This window comes from Molothrus ater, chromosome 18 (assembly GCF_012460135.2).
Source record: "Molothrus ater isolate BHLD 08-10-18 breed brown headed cowbird chromosome 18, BPBGC_Mater_1.1, whole genome shotgun sequence".
NCBI lineage: Eukaryota > Metazoa > Chordata > Aves > Passeriformes > Icteridae > Molothrus > Molothrus ater.
The window spans coordinates 10,163,176-10,184,013 of record NC_050495.2 but is presented as its reverse complement, the minus strand read 5'-3'; the positions used below and the strand labels follow the sequence as shown (position 1 = coordinate 10,184,013).

At 42.9% G+C, this 20,838-nt stretch overlaps 1 protein-coding gene across 1 annotated transcript; it reads right to left on the bottom strand.

Moving 5' to 3' along the window:
- Positions 1-1,023: 1,023 nt before the first annotated feature.
- SUDS3 (SDS3 homolog, SIN3A corepressor complex component) lies at positions 1,024-19,733 on the bottom strand. The gene is made up of 12 exons (XM_036393430.2): positions 19,536-19,733; positions 18,025-18,094; positions 17,071-17,126; positions 16,706-16,777; positions 15,127-15,146; positions 14,424-14,580; positions 12,138-12,233; positions 10,392-10,453; positions 9,485-9,506; positions 8,742-8,847; positions 4,518-4,602; positions 1,024-2,901 (listed from the first exon to the last, which is right to left on the bottom strand). Exons 1-12 carry the CDS (start codon positions 19,693-19,695, stop codon positions 2,803-2,805), a joined length of 1,005 nt encoding a protein of 334 aa, XP_036249323.1. The 5' UTR covers positions 19,696-19,733; the 3' UTR covers positions 1,024-2,802.
- Positions 19,734-20,838: the final 1,105 nt, after the last annotated feature.

Genomic DNA, 20,838 nt, shown 5'->3' with positions numbered 1-20,838 from the left:
TAATATGACTCAGCCAACTGCAATTTAACCCTCAATAAAAGTCTATTTTTGGCAGAAGGTTCACCTTTCTTTAAAATTACTGTAACGATGAGTTAAAGTCATTTCCTGAATTTGCTTTGAATGCTGTTCATAACAAGGATTAAATTGTTTCATACCTGCAGCAAAGCTGTTTCTGTTCAGAGGGTTGGGATCCTTCAAGACTGATGATAAGCAGGCAAAGAGCAGACAGAAAAGCCAATTTTCTCCTAGAATTCAAGCAAGACCTTGTCCATCTCCTTGAGTAACTTGTCTCTATTTTTCCAACCGGTGGCAGGAAATCTTCAGTTCTACAGCTGATGTCTCCACTCTTGATCTCCACATGCCTCATCCTCACCACAGAACTACTTGTGCATCCTTTTAGGATTAAAAAAATAAAAAAAAATGCACTTGCTTCCCTGAGTGCACAGCAAGGCAGTGCACTTTATCACTTCCAGCCTCACAAATGGCTCAGGCCATTACAGAACAGCCTGCCAGGATAAAAAATCCAGGATACAATATTCATGTACTCTGCAGACACAGCTACTCTTTATGGTGATCGACAGAGCCAAGGCAGACTTTCATTTCATTAAGAAACTGAGGATGAAGCAGCCTATAAACAAAATTCCTTCCGTGTAGCAGTTAATTTTGAGCCATTTACAGCAGTACAACCCCTACTCAGGGCTGCCAGAAGCAGAAATTACCAGTTCAAAGGCTGAGTCAGAGGCATTGGGGAAACTGGCAAGGAATTCTGACAGAAGGAAGTTGTACAAACCTCTCACATCCCTCCTGGAGGCTGTGCCCTGATTGACCATGGGTTCATGGAGCCCCTCTCCTGTCCCACACACACCAACATCTCACACTTCTGTCAACTCCCAAAATTCCCCCAGAACAGGGAACACCACAGCAGCAGATGGTGCTGCTGGCAAAGCACCTCCCCAACACTGAGCACAAGTTACCAGCAATTCCCACAAATATCTGTATTGATAAAGTGATAGAGGCAGGAAATAAATCCTGCTACTTCCTCAGCACTTTTTATTATTAGAATGATGTTCATTTAAAGACTCAGTGACAAATCCTGTCTGGTACATCATCACCTTATCAAAAACCTGTGACACGTGCAGAGAATGTTAAGTTATATTAAGTAAGCTGTTAACTTGACAAAATCCAGCCTGCTGCATTTGGCTGCCTAAGCTGCAGCAGGGATGGCACATTGTCAAGGGTGGGAAACACCCTCTCCTGCCCTGCCAGAGCTCCAGATCCTCAAAACTCAGCAAAAATCAAGTCAGGTGGCTCAGTCACATCAGGAGCCATCACACTCCACTCCAGACCCACGTACAGGCAGCAGTTTTTGGGATGTGACTGCCACCCAACTGCAGGAAAGGAATGGGCACAGCCCTTGCAACTCCCTTCCCGGGACTCCATTGATCCACACACCAAAGAAAGGCTGGGCTGGATGGGTGTTAACAGGAAGGCAGCTCAAAAGCAAAACCAGAAGATGCCTCAAAGTGAGAGAAATTGAGAAAGACAGAATTTACAACTTTTTGACTAGTAATCAAAAGGAGCACTGATTTGTTCTGCACAGAAGGTGGAGGTGTGACAGCACTGCCAGGGCACCATGTGGCTCCTGCCAAGGCAGATACATGGCATTGGTGCTTCCAGCCATCAGCAAAGGACTGGGAACAATAAAGGGATGCCAGAGGCAGATCTTTAAACACCTAGGGAGCACCTTAATGTCATTATTTGGGCATTTTCACTTGTGCTGCAGGAGGCCAAGTGTAGAAACCCAGTGTTACCTCCAGCAATTAAAACAGCCTTCAAAAGGAGCTCCTTGCAGAACATCTCAGGGAATGAAGGTTCCAGCAGCATGACAAGGCCACTTCCTACTCTGTACCAGGATCCTTGGGAGGATACTACAGATCTCCTGTCAGCAGGATCCCACCATAACCTGTGATTCTGAGCATCAGTGGAAAAAGTGAAATTGATCGTTTGCATCTTTACATCTCTGAGTGGTTATAGACACACACAGAGTTCATACAGCCTTGCTATCTGCAAAATCCAGGTAATTAGTCCTTTAATTTAGTCATCCACCTATCCCAGCTAATTATATCAGCAAACAGACATACTCTGCTTGTTCATTGAATGTTTTTTAATGTGAAGAGAAACGGAAGCTTCTGACTAACCACGCGTGACTCTGAGCTACATTAAAATCACTGTATTTCTGCAGTTTCTGAGCTGTTCACACCATCCTAAAAAAGTCTCAAGTCTTTCAATAGTCCATCCAATAAAGCTGATGTTGTGCACCAGGTATTCTGGAGGCATCTCTCAGCTGCAGCTGAAATCTGGCAGGATTCATCTTTTGCCCAAAATCCTGAGCCTTGCAGGAAAACAAGGCCAAAAAGCACAAATAACCTCAGGTCTCGACAAGCAAAGCTTCTTCCACTGGTCTGACTCCCAACAGAAACATGATGATGATGTTTTTGACACATGGGTCCCATCTGTGCACCACAAAACAACAACAAAAAGGAGGATGATGCCAAGTCTTCTCAAACAGTCACCCAAAATACAAAGAGAGCGTACAGAAGCTTGATGCAAAATCCAGAAACAGTCCAGGGCAGTGCTTGGGCATCACTAAAGGTTTAAGGACTACTGGGGATTATGTGGCCAGCCACAAAGTGTTTCATCAGAGGTCAGGACTGTTCCCTGCTGCTGGGAGGAGTGAGCAGCCTGTGAGCCCCTGGCAGAGGTTTGGTGATGTGACAGAAACCAGGCCAGGGCAGAGCAGAGTCAGGTGGCCGAGCGCCGGCGGATCACGAACACGCCCCGCTGCAGCTGCCCCAGGTAGATCCTCATCTTGGTGCTGTCGCTGGTTTTCCTCACCCAGATCTGCAGGAGAGCAAGGGCAAAAAGAATGGGACAGGGAGATGAATTAGGGGAGAAAAAGGGAAAACTCACAGCAAGCAGCAAACAGACAAATTAACTCCGTGTCTTAGTGTCGGAGCTGAGCCCCCCAGGGGGCACAGATCAATGAGGTTAATCCCCTCTCCCTCCCCATGGGAGGCAACCTGAGTAGAAAATGAAATAAGGTGTCGAACTTCACCTCCTTAACTTCCTGCTCAAAACAGTCCTCGAGAAAAATGACTCTTTCAAGCACCATCAGGAAAGCAGGTTCCTCCTGCCACAGCTCACAACAGAGCCGTGGCACTGAGCTTTGCCTAATCAAGACTAAGTCTCTCTAGATCCACAGATGATAAAATTATCTATCCTGGGATTTGCCCAGACAAGTAACTATTAGTCAAATGAAAAGCTTATTCTGATTCTGTTCCATGAAGCATTCCCCACAATGTACCACAGAAATTGTGTCTGGAGATAAAAGGGCCTCTTTTAACACCTGCACGGAAGGATTCACACCACGTGCCACAAGACAAATTGCTGCCACCAAGGCAGCCACTCCAGAGAGTTTTTGAAATCACCTTCAAGGTGTTTCGATCTAAAAACCTGTACTTTAAAAATCAAGTCTGAGCAATTTCCTCTGCATTATATCCTTCTAATGCATTTCAACATACTTAAATAAATACACTGAGTAAGAATTATCCACTCCTTAGTACTGCAGTATTTTAGGAGGGAAGTCCAATATTTCCTAATGCAAAGGATTATAAAGCTCTGTTGGCCTGTGATTTACCCAAAACTTTTTTTTCTTCATATATTAGTTACAGGCCTGACAAGTAAATTGATTTAACTCTATTATTTTAGATATAAATTGACTCTATTAACAGGACCCCTTAATACAAAATGAATTTAGTATTTGCCTGGATTTCTACTTCAATTATTTCTCCAGAGAAATTAAAATCAATGTTCATTGATAATCATCTCCCAACTGCAACATTTCCAAGGATTTGGCATGTTTTGCTTGCCAAAATAATTCAAAAATCCATAAACTTTGAGCAACTGTAGGAAACAAACATGTACAATTTTATATTCTACCACAGTAGGATGGAATGATACATTACTTTTGCTAAATTACAATAATAAGTTTTAACAAATTTTAATGCACCCATAAGCACACTACCACTGCTTTTATCTAAGAACTGAGTGCCACAACTGCCACTGCAAGGGAACAGCTGTGGCACAAACAGATCCCACATGCAACTCATTCTGAGGAAAATAAAGTGTTTTCCCTTAGCTGCCACAACAAATTAAAGTTCCTTTATTGGCTGATTAAGGAGAAGTGCACTCAAATCTATTATTTCTTTCCCTGAAGTGTCTGGAATCTGCAAGCAAAAACCAAAGTGCTCCCTTTGCCCAACTGCTGCAGGAGCTTGCAAAACACAGGATTATCCTTCAGAAACAAAGCAAGTCTCTTCCTATCTCAAAAGAGATTTCTCAAATCAGTTTTATCTTGACTTCAGCTTTCTTTACACCCCAGACAGGTATCTTATCTTCAGCCCTTACTAAACCCATGTCTCTCCCCCCTCTGCTAAATAAATAAAAGCAGCCACAACCTCGTTGGCTCCCACAGAACTGATCACACAGCTGATCTTCGTGTTCTCCTTAGATTCCAGGTAAATAGCTTGGCTCTTGTGGTACCTGCAAAATGAAAAAAAAAAAAGAAAAATAAAAAAGGAAATGCATGAATCCACTATTGATAAAGCTGGACAGAGTAAATTTGAAGTCTGCCTTTCTTTCCACAGCACTTTCTCCAGCTTTGCAGGACAGTGGTGATCTGATCACACACACATATCCTGCATTAATGGTATTTTGAAATGCAGCAGAGTCTTAACTCACATTCAACTCTGCACTGAAGGGTACTGAAAACAGATTTCCCAACTGCAAGGGGGAGAGGCAGAGCCCCAGCCACAGGCCAGGGGAACAGTGACTGACAACACACCCAGCCTTCAAGGGTTAATCCAAGCAGCCTTTCCCATTTCAGACTCAGGATGGATTTCAGAAGGCAACTCCTTATTTTGCCTGACAAAATATAACAGAGCAAATCACAGATACTCACTCAAGTTGTTCCCTAATACAGAATTACCAGAGCACCACCAAAAGTGAATTACCCTCAATCAGTGCAGCCTGTGCATTGTTTAATGAGACCTCAAATTTCTAATGCTGTCCTATTGTGTGAAGATACCCAAAATGGTAACTAATGGGTACCTGACTCTGTAATGAGCTGTAAATATCTGCCATAAGGAGTCCATAACTAAACATATCCATTTCATCCCATTTTAGATCATATTTTTAAGCTCTATATTGTTCTTAATGCGTTGTGTATAAAACAGAGACTTTGAAATTCCTAACTCTGAATTTGATTCTGTGGATTCCCCTCTTTACAGCTCACATTTCTCCAAGTGCTGCAGTGTGCCAGCCTCAAACCCCCACTTTCTGTTCATTCTGCCTCATTCTCTTCCATAGGCAGAACTAATTACACTGGAACAGGTGATTTGCAAGGAAATCATCTTAATCAAGCAAACACCAAAATACTTTACAGCTATAAAAGCATGACTGTATTTCCACCTTTCTCCTAATCATGATTTTTATCTGGGCAGTCCAAGCTGCAGAATCCCTGCACAGATATTCCCTCAGTAGCCACCCAGTGCAACCCCTTGCAGCCTGACTGCCATTTGCAAAATACATGGATTTATTGAAACTTTACAGTTATTTCTACAATAACCATATTGTACATGTGGAAGTCTTCCAATGGTTTATTCCACAATCTCTTCCTACTGGAAAATTCTGCACTCAGAACTTCCCATTAAATTTAAACCTGGAAGAGCTTCAGTGAGCCCAGAACCTCAGCAAAGCACCAGCTCTCTCTGAAGGGTATCTGGCTGTGGCATAAAGCACTTAACAGATATTTTCACCTTGCTGAATTCACTTGTCATGGGCGTCTTGCTGTCACGAATTCCAGCTGTTGTTTTTCCTGGCTGCCTTTTTTTTTATGCTGTTTTAAGATCTTTTAGTGCTTGCCAGTAGCTGGAATGAGTGTCAGCTTTGAGCCTTCCAAACATACTCATTACCCATGGGGGTGATTAGGGAATAAAAAAATCCCCAAATCCTGCAACCTTTAAAACAATGCTTGGACACAGGTGTCTTTCTCCCTCATTTTGACAGAAACAATGTCAGTGGGTTCCAGGGCAATGCAAAGCAACAAAAAAAAATCTCAGTTTAGGAAGCTCAGATGTCATTAAATGATACAGAGGAACTCAATAAGCTGCTGCAAACCCCAGGCCTCACTAAGATGAGACAAGAATCTCAGTCCAGCAGTGCCCTACCATGCCATGCTGTGAGTACTTAAGTAAGAGTTTGATCTTGATACAATCAGCAGGAGTGCAGGAGAAGCCAGGGCAAACAACAGCTCTCAAGTGTTAGCTGTGCCCACACAGACAAGGAAATATTTCCCCCACTTTGAATTTCTGATTACCAGTGAATTCCAAAGCTGTTGACACACGTGTCAGAGACTTCATTCAGCCCTTGGATTTCACCCCATGAATGATTCTCCATCAGTAAATTAATGCTAATTGTGCCCAGAAAAGGCAAAGAGCCAAGTCAGCGGTGTTTCCCTGAAGAGCTGTCTCACCTGTCTCACACTCACAGAGACAGGGCAGCTGGAGGCACAGCACCCTGGGGCATCAGTTCCCTGGTCATGTCTCACCCTTCTGCCAAATTTATAGATCCACAGAGGGACAGGATTGAGGAAATTACCTCAGATGAAAAATGCAATGGGGTTTAAGTTGGCTTTCAAGAAAGCAGAGCCAAACAACTCTCACTGTTGCAGCAGGTAAAACACACCAAGGAGGCAAGCAGAAATAATTCTATTTCCTGCTATAAAATATTTTACTGAAAGGCCAAGATTTCCAACTGCAACTCCATCAGAAGATTGAAAGAAATCCCTCAGCATTATTGTATGCAGCAAAGCTAAGAGCAAAAAGATGGCTGCTGTACAGTGAACTGTGGTTTAGGATTTGATGGGGAGCACAGAGCTCTGAGCATTAAAAAACTGAGTCTAATTCCACATTCACCTGAAACACTCCACTCTGGAGATGTCTGAAATGTCTCTGCAAGACTTCAGGGGGTTCATTACTGGCATTAAACATTCCCTGTTTTCAGGTCATTGTCATGCAGGGCTGCATCAGGAAACAGAGGAAGTCATTCCTGGGCTGTCAGGTTTAGGATTTCTGTGCATGCCAGCATTCTTTATGCACCTTAGGAAGAATTACCCTCCCACTACCAACTCAGTTACTTCATTCTATTAAAGCACCAGCTACTTTGCACAAGTACTGTTACTTATTATCAATCAAAAAAAATCTAAGCAGGATTATTACAACAAAAAAAAATATAAGATACTGATCTTAAAACAGCATTAAAAAAAAGGCAGCCAGGAAAGACAACAGCTGGAATCCCTGACAGCAAGACCCCCATGACAAGTGAATTCAGCAAGGTGAAAATATCTGTTAAGTGCTTTATGCCACAGCCAGATACCCTTCAGAGAGAGCTGGTGCTTTGCTGAGGTTCTGGGCTCACTGAAGCTCTTCCAGGTTTAAATTTAATGAGAAATTTTGAGCTTTACTAACAGATTACTTCAGATGCCTTTTTTTTTTCCTTTCTTTTTTTACTCATGAACACTTTTCAAGTACTCCATATGCTTCAACATTCTAAGAAGAGTTTATTCATCCAAATATATCCTGGGGACAGTCACTTTACACACACCAAAAAATTATAAAAGCAAAAAAACCCTCTAAAAACCTTGATGAATCTGTGGAACAAGTAGCCTGTTCAGCTCCTATCTGCTTTACACTTCATGAATGTTTAAACTGAGGGAGCAGCTTTTATGAGAGCTGTGTACACTGAACCCTCAATTAAACTTCAGGCAGAAAGAAAAACTGACCAAATAGCCAAGAGGATTGCTGTGTAAAAAAACCCAGCTTCACACATACTTCTATGATAAAATTACAGCCTCATCACTTGTTTTGAGCCACCAGAACACTGAAGTAGGCTACAAATGAGCAGATGACTTTTTGAAAGCAAATTGTTTTCTGCCCAAGTTTAATATTGCCCCCTAGATTATCCAGGTTTGCAAGTCTCATGGATTAAGTGTAAGATGTAAGTTTCCTCTGCAGAATTTAATATTTTCCTTGTGTTGTGTGAAGCTTGTACAGCTGTATGGCCATAAAACTCAACAGAGATAAATCCAATCAGCAATTCTGAAGTTGCCTCTCCCAGGTGGGTTTGATCTTTAAAGGTTATTTGGATTTATTAGAAGCATCTTTCATCCTGAGCAGCTGGTGGATGACATTTCTTCTGCCACCTTGTGGAATGCTGGGCAGAAATGTGAAGCTCAGAAATGGGAGTGTTGCTGACAGCAAATCATGGAGTGGCTGTGTCCAAACTGGGCAGCTTCAGTCACATCCCACTGTGGCTGCTGCTGCCTCTCCTATCTCTTATTAGGTTTGACTTCCTAAGTGCCACAGTGGGCCATGGAAAAGATTCAAGTCTCCTTTTATTGGAGGCACCAGTTATCTCTGAAAGCCTGCAGGGTGTGAACATTCCATCATCCATCCCCTCTGCTTTACTGGGCCCATGATGAGCTTGGAGGGAACAGCAAACCTCTGCCCTAAAGCATTTTGTCCACCAATTCTTTGCTCAAAGCCATTTCTCTCTGCAGCCTCTGCCACCTCACTACACAACACAGAACAGACTGATGGAAACAAAAACTCCCCAGGTCTCACCATCTCTTGTCATAGTAGAGTTTGCCATCTTCTATCCGAGCTTCAAATCTCTGTGCTGGAGACTCTGCTGGTGTAGCTGGGAGGTGCTCAGGAGAGGAGGGGGAGGCTGGGGACAGCAGAGACATTCTGGTTAAAGATCAGCACGTGCCCATCTCACAGCAGCACATCTGACTGCAAAACTGCAGTTAATAAGGTTGTGTGTGCAGAAATAGCAAGCAGAAACTGCAAACTCAAATATCCATCAGGGAAATATTATATATTGTGATGAGTAACTTGACCTCTGCCTCGAATTAAAATATTCACTGAAATACAGCATTGTGAAAAAACATTCATGGGTAAGGGATGGACAGTATGTCCTTGATTTGTTTAGTTAGAATCCACAGTTAATTAGTTAAATATGGTTAAAATTACTGAGGGAAGTTAGTCCCACTCTGTCTTGAAACAAAGTGTTGGGCAATCTAGAGAGCTGGAGACATAAAACCACAAGTGGTCAATCCCTCGGTGGAGCTGACAATCAGACAAGGTGCCCAGATGCACCTGAATATCATGGAAAACCTCTTTTCCCAGTTGGATTGTCCCATGCCCAAATGTTTCAGCCACCAAAGATGCTCATGCCCCCCCCCCATCCCTGACAAACATCAGCACCACACAAAGAACAGCAATTGCACAGCCAAACATCCGCAGTACCATCCTCTGCTCAGAGCAGCCCCCCATGAACCAGTTCCACTGCATCTGTAACTCACCTGGTCTCTTGGGTGATTTAAGCTACATGGGAAGAGAAAAAAGCAGTGTTAGAGATCTGACAGGAGCCACAGAAGCTGCACTGATAACTTCAGGTATCTTACTTTCCACACTCTGAATATTTCTATTTTAAATGCTCTGTTAAGTGGCATAACACATAACCAGTGTGCTCTAAACAGCCAAAGGTGCAGATAATCAGTATAATGATCCTAAAGGCCAAAAAAACAACTTGAGAGCATTCAGCCAACCCACTTCAGTGAGTCAAACCCATCTAACACACTATTTTTGAATGTGATACAACATTTCTCAGGGTACACAAAATACAGGAGCTAAATCATTAGAGAAACCTCAACAGCTGGCACAAAACCAATGTTCCACTAGCATCCTCAAAATGCCTTAATGAGCAGCTTATATTCTAAGAAATTAGATAAGCCTTCAAGTGTTCAGCAAGAAAACAATATGTTAATCAAACCCAGAAAAGCTCTAAACATGCACACTGCCCTCTATCCAGCTTGCTGAAATCTTGTGACAGCAGGGAGAAACAAAATTAATGACAAAATCCTACCCCACACTAAGGCTTAAACCAAAGGCAGCCTGTGATCTCCCAAAAAATGCACTGACATCTGCTCAGCCATGAGGAAGAAACTCCTTAACATAGCTCATCCCTTGGTTCCCACAAAAGGTAACATTTTTAGGTGACAGTCATTTAAATTAGGTTAATTAAACCTCAATAAAAAAAGAGGAGATACCATCTTGCTAAATCTTTTCTTGTGCTACTTCAGAAAGCCTACAGGGATGAAATAGTGCCACATCTCAAAAATGAACATTAAAGAGAGCTCTGTTCTCTTCAGGAAAAAGCATTTGCCTTCTCTTGAAAATGAAGAAATACAGTCAAGCAACAATCCCTACCTTATTCAGCGTTCTTAGGTCCTCCATTATTTGCTCATCAGTCAACAAATAATTTAGCTGAGGTATCCAGAATTAAGGTTTCCATAAGCTCTTGACAAGCAAGGCTAAAAATTAAAGGTCAATGATATTTCACTCGAGTAAATGTAAGGCAAAAGGTTTCCAGGATTTTAATAAATGTCTTACTTGAGCTGTTTTTATGTCAGAGGAATTAATACAAGTCCATCCCCACCATCTTAGCAGCAGAGTGCAAAATCATTTTAATTTATTCGGACACAACCATCAATGAAAAGCCTTTAGTGCACTGACATTTACTTCATGGAAGCATCAAGCACCAACATTTTCAGTGGTTTTCATCTTTTATTTCTGTGGAAAAGAATCTGTGAGCTGAAACAAGACTCACTTCAGGTTTTCTACAGTGAAGCTAAATCCCACCTAAACCTAGTTAAATAAAACTTTGTGTGATTGGGGATAAGTAAGAGCCTACAATGCACCTGAAAACAAACCCAAAACCTCTGAAAATAGAAATTAGTGTATTACAGTCTTATTAAGAGCTCTGCTGTACTTCTGTTTCTTCATAACAAGTGTTTAGCCAAAAGTATTCAAAGTATTACACTAAAGTTAACAATTGCTGGGCTGCATTTCAAGGATTTTGGTTTTGATGGACTTTAATCCTCTCCCAGTGAGCAAAGGCAGAGATTTTTACTGTGTGGTTGCTGTATCATGCTCAATTAGCAGGTCATGTTCACTATGAAACTCATTTATTTTGGATGAGATAGGGGCACTAATAAATGACTTTTTTTTTTTCCTGAAAGAGTGAACAGAATCTCCAACCAGAAGGAGGTTAATTGAAACTGGAGATGCTCATGACCATCCTGCATGAACTCCAAAAGTTCAAGGTTTGATATTGCCTTCAGAAAATGAGAGTCACTCAGATAAGTTTTTTTAATCTAAGAAATACAGGTTTAGAATCTAATGAGAAACCCCTGCAAAGCAAATATCCTTGCCTTCCTCTCCAGGTGAATTTAATACACAAATAGAAAAAGTGCCTATCATCACAGAGGAGCTAAAAACATATTTCCAGAAGCCAAGGAACATTTTAATTTTGAGACATGCAGCAAGGCAGATCCTAAGGATTACACAGACATGTTTTTCTGTCTCTTGTGATACATGAAAACAAGATGAATCTTCATCTTTTCTTATTCAAAGAACAAATCTAGCATCTTTGCTTTTGCTATGCATCTCTGGATTAGAGATCTGAAGCTTTTATCAGAAATGGAAAAACTATTTGGATATGACAAATATGATCTTTCTGGTAAATGCTTTGTCACGTCTTGAAATGAGAAAAGCTCTGGCTCATGTAAAAAGCCATTTACTATCTATGGAATCAATTATCTCAGCATATATATCTATATCTAACGTTCTCCTAAAGTTTTTCTTTTGTGAAATAAATTGCCTGTAGAATTCAACTTTTTTTTTTGTCAGTGAGAATAATTTATCTCATGATACTGTAAGGATTAAATTAGGATACCAAAGGATCTCTAACATATATATATATATATATATATATACATAGAATTGTATAACTGCTGGTATTGCTTTAGCACACATTACACATGACAATTGTATTTCTTTCCCAGGTTAAAATCTGATCCTGGCATTTCATTTCCTTTTCTTTGCTGTACAAAACAACCAAGGTGTGGGTAGCACAGGGGCTGCAAAGCCAGCAGTGACTCCAGGAAAGGATATCAGGGGCAGGTTTCCTCCTCTTGTCTGGGATGGGAACTGGATCATTTGGTCTCCGTCTCAGTTTCCTTGTCATAATGGGCTTCACTTCCATTGAATCTGCAGAGAAATGAAGTTGGAGAGCTGATAAGACCAGAGAGAAAGGAGTAAGAAGCAGCAGCTTTCTACACAAAGCACAGAGAAAATAATCTTCCCTCTTTCATTCAGCAAATTGGATTTTTTTTTTTTGGTGTGTTTGTGTGCTAGCTCCCAGCATGGAAGTGCTGACAGTGAACCCAAGTTCTCTCCCATCAGGTCACTGTTCAGTGCCAGTGCTGCAATGCCATGGTTACAGCTGCTCCAGGTACTGATAAGCAGCACAATGATGCTACAAGAATTCAAGTTCCTTTCATGCTCAGCCTATCTGCTTGGGAACAGATTTAAAAGGCCAAGCTCATGGAGTTCTTTCCCAGCCCAACTCAGATCATTAATAGCATGTAAAACATCAGCTACAAATCAATTGCTCTCTCATCTTCAAAGCAGAAAAACAGCTTTGTCAAAAGATTAGAAAAAATTTCTGCATTGAAGACTGATACAAGTCTGCTGGAATGATTTCAAACAAACAGTATTTAAATTCAGATTACCTAAGAATGATTAATGAAATGAGCCTAATTAATAACACACAGAGCAGCAGTTGACAGGAAGTAAATTGCAGCATATGCACTGGGGAAAAAGAAGAAACTCTGTTAAAAACTTCAACACCAGTCTCATCACTAAGTAATTATCTGAACTTAGGTTTGTCCAAGTGCCTACAGGATAACCTTTACTGAACAACTGCACTAAACTCTCACAACTCATTCCTTAATTCATCAAGATATGTTGAACTGGCAGCCAAGAGACCACACCATAAATGCCAAACACATCATCTCACCTCCCTTTCTCTGTGCTGAGATTTACTGGCTCATCTCTAAGCACCCTTGCATCACCCCCTGGGAAGCACTTCCATCTGGGAAGCTCCTTTGGATTCCACTAGACACAAAAACCTTGAGCAGCTCTGCATGTGCCAAATACACCAAATTCCTTCTCTCCTCATCTCAAGGGTGAACAAGGATGACCATGAGATCAGATTTCATAAATAAATAAAAAGTTACCAGGGAAACAGCACAACTCAAGATGCTTTCCAGTCCACATCAGCCCCAAGAGTTTATATTAAGCCAAAAGCACCATTTAATACACCAAAACAAGGTTTAATTCTCACTTCTGAATATTAACTACATTATTAGTTAATATAAAACCTGTAGATACTATGCAAGAAATATAGGAAGGGTATAACTCATGGACAGGACTCAGCAAACAAACCACATTATCATTCCATGAAGTGAGGGAACTGCTCCCAAAGAACATCAAACCAGATTTTTGGTTCAGTACCACAGCAACAGAATTCTGCAGGAATAATCAACCCCAACTTAGCCCCCCTGTGTTCATTACCACAGAGCACTGCAAGGCACCAGGGGTGTAGGGGGATAGAATATATAGATGACAAAGAAGTAATCTCACCGCTAAGGAGTTGCAGCTGGGCCAATTATCAAAGATTAGGAACAAGCTTTACCAGGCCACAGCTGTAAGCAATGAGCAGAAGATGCTATAAAAGAGTGGGGTGGGTGCTTGAGAGGGGAACTGGGGTCAGTGGCTGCTTTGTGAAGAAGAAAGAGTCAGTGCTGTGAGGAGCTGCCCATGAGAAACACCAAAAGGTGTGAAACTTTTGTGATAAGGAGACAACAGCATGGAACCCCTGCAACAAGATGACAACAGGGGTACCAACTGTCTCAAAAAAAGTCTGTCCATTTAGTATAAAATTTCTAGAGCCTGGACACAAATGTAACCCACAAATCTTTGTTTTCTGGCCTTAAGCAGCAGGTTTCAACTTTATTATTTGGCTTTCTTCAACTGCTTGACCACCCACTCCTGCAGCAAGGAAAGGACACAGCTTTACAAACTGGCATCACTGGTTCAGTCAGTATTGTGACATATCTCAACAGCTTTATTGCTACATCAGGGAACCAAAGCAGCCTCTCTCCCATATCAGCAAGGCCATCATCCCCTCTGCTGCTCCACTGGCACTGCTTGATTCCCCTGTTAACAATTCACTGAATTTTGAGCTGCTTTCTCCATTCAAAGGCCATCAATTCATGCTCTGCACCCCTTGGCATTTCGCACCAGCTGTGTATACCAGCACTGACATCTTCACAGCTCTTTTCCTAAGCAGGAGCAGAGTGGATAACACAAATGACAGGTGCTTATGTTGTTTACCTCCTGTTAATTCCATGGTTAGCTTTTCATTCTCAATCATCTTCTTCTTCTCTTCCAACTCTGCTATCAGATTTTCCTTAAGCTCAATTTTCTTATCTTCAAACTCCTTTGCTGCTGCTTTCTTTTCCTTCACATAATTTTTCTCCACCTGATCTGTCTAATGCAAAACCCAAGGAGCAAGGAGGTTAATTAAGGACTCAGTTAATGATATCACAACAGCTTTTCAAATGCTTTATTGACCAGCTTTTCAGTTCACAACTGGCCCAAGTTCTAAAGATTATCAATATTCACAATCTACAGAAAAACATCCCAATACCACTTAGTGCTATTATACTGGCAAAAGAATGATTTGTAAAAAGACATTTTGATGTTGCACAACAAATCAAGTCCCTAGCAGAGAGCTCTGCTGATTTATAAACAGCACTCATCACCTTAAACACCCCTTTTTGACCAGCCCAATGCACAGCCAGATACAAGAGCCCAACAGCAAATATGTAATTATACTTTAAAAACAAAGTGCAGAAGTTACTTGAGGTAATACCAGCAGTAAGCTCGACTACATCTCAAGTGCAACAAGGCAGCCAGAGGTAGAAAATTTCTTTAAGCCTTCTGGGAAAACAAGCCCAAATACTGGCTGATGAAACAAGGTTTATGCCTCTTCCATCTAATTAATGCATATTTTTGATAAATTAAGAGTACTTACTTCCAGCTGCAGGAACAGTTCTGAAACACAAGAAAGACTTAATTTATTACCTTCAAAGCTGCACAAAATTACTTCCTTAACATTTTAAGCCATTGAATATTGCAGCCAAGACAGGCAGTGAAGCAAATAATTCATGTACCTATCCAATCTCTACTCTGACTTCACAGCTTTATGCTGAAAATAAAGTGACTATGAAAAAGTTTCACAAAAATACACTGTTACTAGAGGTTTTTTTACAGACTGTCATCTCAAAAAGCTTCCACTGTTCCACACTATTGAGTTCAGTTCAGGCTGTAGTAGCAACACTGTACTACTCTATTATTTAAAAAAAAATTAAAAACCAGTAATAGATATACACCAAATATAAGAATGCTGCAATAAAAATCAAACTTTCTGTAATAAAATCAAACTTTCTATTTGCAAAGCATGAAAGCAGCATTATGTAGATAATCAAATGCAGGTAAATGGAAACTGTTGGTTTAATAAACCACAGCTTGGCAAGGACAAACATAAAAGAGCTTTATTCCTGTAGTACAAGGCAGCTGGATTTTTTACTCATAAAATTCCAAGTGATCACCACCTGCCCTCCTGTGGAAGAACTCTGCCTCTGCAGCACTGCTCGTGGCCAGCCAGAAATAGCAGTTTGCACTGGGGCTTAATTTTATCAGAACAGCCCAGGCTTGTCAGGATGCAGCTCTAGTGCATACGAAAGGTCTTTTTGGAGATATTTTCCAACCTAAATCATTAGTAAAATTCATCTCAGGAGACAGGTTCCTGTTAACAAGAAGTTGCTCAAACCACTTCAGTTCCTCTAGCAAATCCTTTACCTTTCCCAGGCACTTTCAGAAATACAGAACTGCTTGTTTTTGCTAAAGGAGGAGCAGCTGCATTTCCTATATCCACACAATGCCTTTTTTAAAGGCCCTGATTCAATATCCAAGGTAAGAACTACTGAAAAGGGAAGATGAAAGAGAGAGGGCAAGCAGCTGGATCTGATTCCTCTGCAGCCATTCCTCTGCAGCAACATAACAAAACACCCAGAAGGACAAGCACTGGGCACTTTAAAAATTAACTTTGCTCTTTCAAACAGAGCAGTACCCAAAGTCCAGGCAGCCCATTCCATGCCACAGCCATGCAGAACAACAGTTCCAGCAGCAAATCCCCTGGGCTCATTGTTCAGAGACAGATCCTGGGGAAAGCCTGTGCTCCTCATTCCCACTCCTGCAAAGTGAAGGAGACAGGGCAGCCAAAGGCTTCAGCTGGGGCCACCAAACAAACCAAAGTGGGACAGTGTGGGTGAGACAAAAATGGAATCATCTTTCTACTTGTGCTGCTTCACACAAATGAAGGCTAAAACTGTTTATCAGGCAGCAAACAATGGTGATCACGGAAGAAAATCATCAAGGCAAATTCTGTCATGTTTGGTGGACTTCAGAAAACCCTGCAATGTACCCAAAGATCCCTCTGCTCCAGCAAGGTCCTTTTCTTTTTAGGAGAGAATTACCTCTTTTTTACTTCAGTGTTACACAAAACACACATTTAAGTTATTTGCAGTGTCTTAGAGAGAAATTCCACTTACCTGCATTTCTTATCCTTTCTTTGTACTGCTGGTCCAACTTCTTCATCCTTTTCTGATATTCCTGAAGAGTACCTAGTGGAAATAAATTGTAGATTCCCATTGTATTTTTTTCACAAGCATTAAATATCCTTAAGGAGTCAGACACCATTCAAAGCACATTCCCTGCTTTTGTAAAAAGTGGATTACTCCTTTTAAGAAGTGTTTTAGCAGAGAGGCTTAACTCCCAAGTGGATGGGAAGCAGCTGACATTTTCAACTCTGCAGCACAGCTGAGAACCAACACACAGTGAAAGATGCTGCTCCCATCCTTCTATGACATTTGAAAAGTGCTGAAAATAAAACCCAAAGCCACTCTTCTAAGCTTACCTTCCTGCAGCTGCTGTAACTGCCTCTTCAGAGATGCCAGTTTGTCCTGATACATCCTGCAAGCACAGCAGGAAACTTTAAACACCAAGCACACATTGCTTATTCCACATTCTCTTGAGGTTTCATGTTTACACGGAATCAAAAACTTCTCAGAACTTCAGGAAACAAATGAACTGCAGACTTAAAGAATTTTATTCCCATGAAAGGTTCTCATTCTGTCTTAAGAATGGGTTTAAAATTTGGATAAAATAGGGGTTTTTTGTTGCTGTTGTAACCTAAAATGACATTTAGATCTACAAACATCAGAAGTTTTACAGCAGAATCATTCTTGTACTGTATCAAGTTTTATTAGCTGTGTACTAGCTCCCCACATTATTTTAAAAACCCACTGAAGTCTATTCCTGGTGCTGCTGCAAACTTGCATTTCTTTTACCACACATCTATGGTTTAACACTGGCCAAATCTTCCTGACCTGTATAAAAACAGGTCTCTGCCAGTAAGCAAGAACTCAAAATACTGCAAATCTCCTACACAGCATGGGCAGACTGTTTCAAGTCTCCCAAAGGTCCATTTCTGGTTCAGGACTAGAATTCTATTGTTTAAGGCATTTGGAAAGGCATTTTACTTTTCCTTAACTTATCTAAAGCAGAACCTTTATTTTATTTGAAGGATTTATCTGCAGCAGGATCCATTTGCAGCTGATCTCAGAACTCAGAATTATTTCTTTGCCTAAAACAGCAGTAGCCCTTAATTCCTTGAATTTCTACAGAACAGAGAAAGTAACTGGGGAGAGCAGAAATACAAGTGTATGGACTCATGAGCTGTTTCACTGGGGTAAGCACTTAAAACTCCCAGTCTTGGCCCAAAATTTTGCCAAGTTTTAGGCAATAAATACCCCTAAACCCACAAATCAATAGAACATCACCTTATTTGTATTTTGAATGGGTTACTTACTGTTCTTTCATTTCTACAAAGTCCTCCTCCTCATGCTTTGCCAGGTCTGTTTCACTGGCATCCTCAGTGTCTAAACAAGGCAAAAAACAACTTGTTTAAATTGAAAAAGTATTTAAAAAAGAAAAACCAAGCTCAGTAGTAAATTATTTAAAAACAAGGAAACAGGCAAGCAAAAAAGAAATCCCCAAACCTCAGGCAATTTAGCATCAAAGACAACCTGAGAGATGAATTCAGGAGGGAAATGAAACATCTCATGTTCCTACAACTGTGAGTTTTGCATGAACAGCTTCAACCTCAGCCTGGGAATTTCTTCTCATTTAAGATGAGGGGCTCTACATTAATACTCACACACAGGTGAGACACAAACAGCCTAAAGACCTGAAAGACGTTTCACAGACCTGTAACTGGAGTTCCACCCACTCAGTGCTGCTCAGGTTGACCACAAAGCTCTCACCAAAGGGAGCAGTTACTGCCTGGGACCTGAACTTCTCACCTATCCTTCACTTGGTACTGCAATATTCAGATACCAGCACTGCCATAAACATAGCTGCACTTTATAAATAGTATAAACTGTAAATAAAGTAAATCACTGTGGGATTGCCAGCTTGATGCTAAGACTTTTCAGGCTTTTATTTGTAACATGTGGGGAGCCAAGAATCCATTACCTTGCCAAAAAGGGGCAAGTGCCCCCAGACTTTACAGGGTAGAGCTGAGACACCTGAACCACAGCTAATTCCCTACACATGGCAGGGGAGCCCAGCCCCTTAAATCAAACCTTTCTCAGATTTTTCTTAAAATACAAACAGTTTAAACGTAAGATAAAATTTAAAGCACCAAAAATAAACCAAGAAGATTTTAACTACAAGAAATGTACTTCAATGTCTGAGCCACCACAAAGGATTTCCATACTCTGTTGGGAGAGGCCCCACTGACCCTGTCTTCCTCTGCATGTTTAATGTTATCCCATCTTTAACCAGGCCAGAAGGGATAGGGGGCTCTGCTGCCAGTAACAGGCACTGCCCAAGACTCCTCTACACCTCCCTTGTCTGTCGTTTCATGCCCTCTGCACTCCTGGCTACCCTGGCTTTTTAATTTGCTCTTCTCCCTCGCTCTCTGGTTCTTGCGCTGTCACATCCTCCTGCACTGCTACACTTCTGTCCTTCCCCGTTCACACCACGGAGTCAGAACCCATACACCAGATTTCTCCGCTGTTTTCCCTCTGCTGTCGCACTCAGTCCCTGCTCAGCGCTCCCCATGTCCCACTGTCCCCTGCTCCCCTGGGAAGCCACAACTCCGCCTGTCCAGCGGCTTCTCTGGTTTACTGTTCCGCGGGGAGCCGCTGCCCCCTGACAGCTCCGTGTTTCCCTTGGCTGCTCTCGCCGCCCGAACCCCTGAAGCCCGCAGCCCTTCCCCAAACACCGTGCGGAGCGGAGCGCTCCCCTCACACCCCCAGGAGAGCCCCCGCTCCATCCCCCCGGCCCCGGGCACCGACCCGCCCCCTCCCCACACACCCTCGTCGGAGTCGCGGGCCCGGGCGCTCCGCTCGCCGTCCTCCTCCTCGGCGCTCTCCAGCTCCTCCTCCTCGTAGTAGTCGGGCGCGGGGGCCATGGCGGGGGCGGGCGGCCCCGGCGGGGCTGCGGGCGGCGCGGACACGAGCCCGGCCGCGCTCATGGCCGCGGGCGGGACGGGACGGAGCGGCCGCCGCTCGGCAACCGCGGCGGGAACCGCGGCCGCGCTTCCGCTTCCGGGCGGCGCCGGGGCCGCCGCGCCCCCGCCCGGCCAGCGCGGGCCCTGCGGGTCCGAGGGTTACGCGTTCGAGTCCCGGCCCCGCCCGGTGCGTGGCACGGGGTTGGGCTGTGCTGGCGTGGGGGTTAACTCCTCAGCGGTTTCTGGCCACCTGCGTTCGTGTTCGTGGACCGGCCTCCGCTCAGAGGTGACAAGAGATAGAACAAGAGCAACGGGCAGAAACATGCACAGGAAGTTCCACCTAGAGATGAGGAAGAGCTTCTTCACTGTGCACTGATCGAGCAGCAGAACACAGACCAAAGAGGGTGTGGAGTGTCCCTCTCTGGGGATATTCCAGAACCGCCTGGACACAATCCTGTGCCTTGTGCTGGGAGATGACCCTGCTGGAGCAGATGATCCCACTGTGATCCCTTCCAACCCGGCCCATTCTGTGATACAGACACACAGCAGGACCTTGCCTCAGTGGAGACGGACTCATTAGGACACTCGTACTCTTTCGAATTTTATTATATTTTAATAGAGAAATTACTTCCGTGTTCCTCCTGGCAGAGCCCCGCCACAGAGAGCCCTGTGATCTCACGCGGGTGAATCAGGTGCCTCCTGCCAGCGAACAGCAGCTTTTGTAGGACACGTGCCTCACATCTGCCAGGTACTGGTTATTCTCCTGACTGGGCACTGCTACAAAATTAAAGATCAAGACACATGTCCTGTGGTCAGAGTCGTATGCAGGATCCCACTCCCCTCTGAAAATGCCTCACAGTGGTATTTCAAACTAAATATCTCATGTATCTTATTTCTGCAGCTCTAATTTGCCTGGGAACGACTAATTAATCTCATCACCTCCAGCACAGCCACACTAATCGCTCACCTTCAGCTGCGAGGTGCATTCCTCACGTGCACAGCTTATTGACTCACTGAGGCACTACAAACACCTCACCGAGGGGAAGGAAATGGGTTTGATCTGAAGCTCTGAGCTCCAAAACCCGCAGCGCCTCTCCCAACCCGCCGAGCCGAGTGCCCAGAGCAGCAGCAGGTCGGTCACACCGTGTTTTCTGAGGGGCAGCAATA

Bases quoted from the DNA above. Each gene is read 5' to 3' on its own strand.
- SUDS3 (XM_036393430.2), bottom strand. From the start codon at position 19,695: ATGAGCGCGGCCGGGCTCGTGTCCGCGCCGCCCGCAGCCCCGCCGGGG. The intron at 8,848-9,484 runs GTGAGTTACAGA...TGCTGTCCCCAG, and splicing joins TAAATCACCCAAGAGACCAG to CCTCCCCCTCCTCTCCTGAG. The intron at 4,603-8,741 runs GTGAGACCTGGG...TTCATTTTGCAG, and splicing joins CTCTACTATGACAAGAGATG to GTACCACAAGAGCCAAGCTA.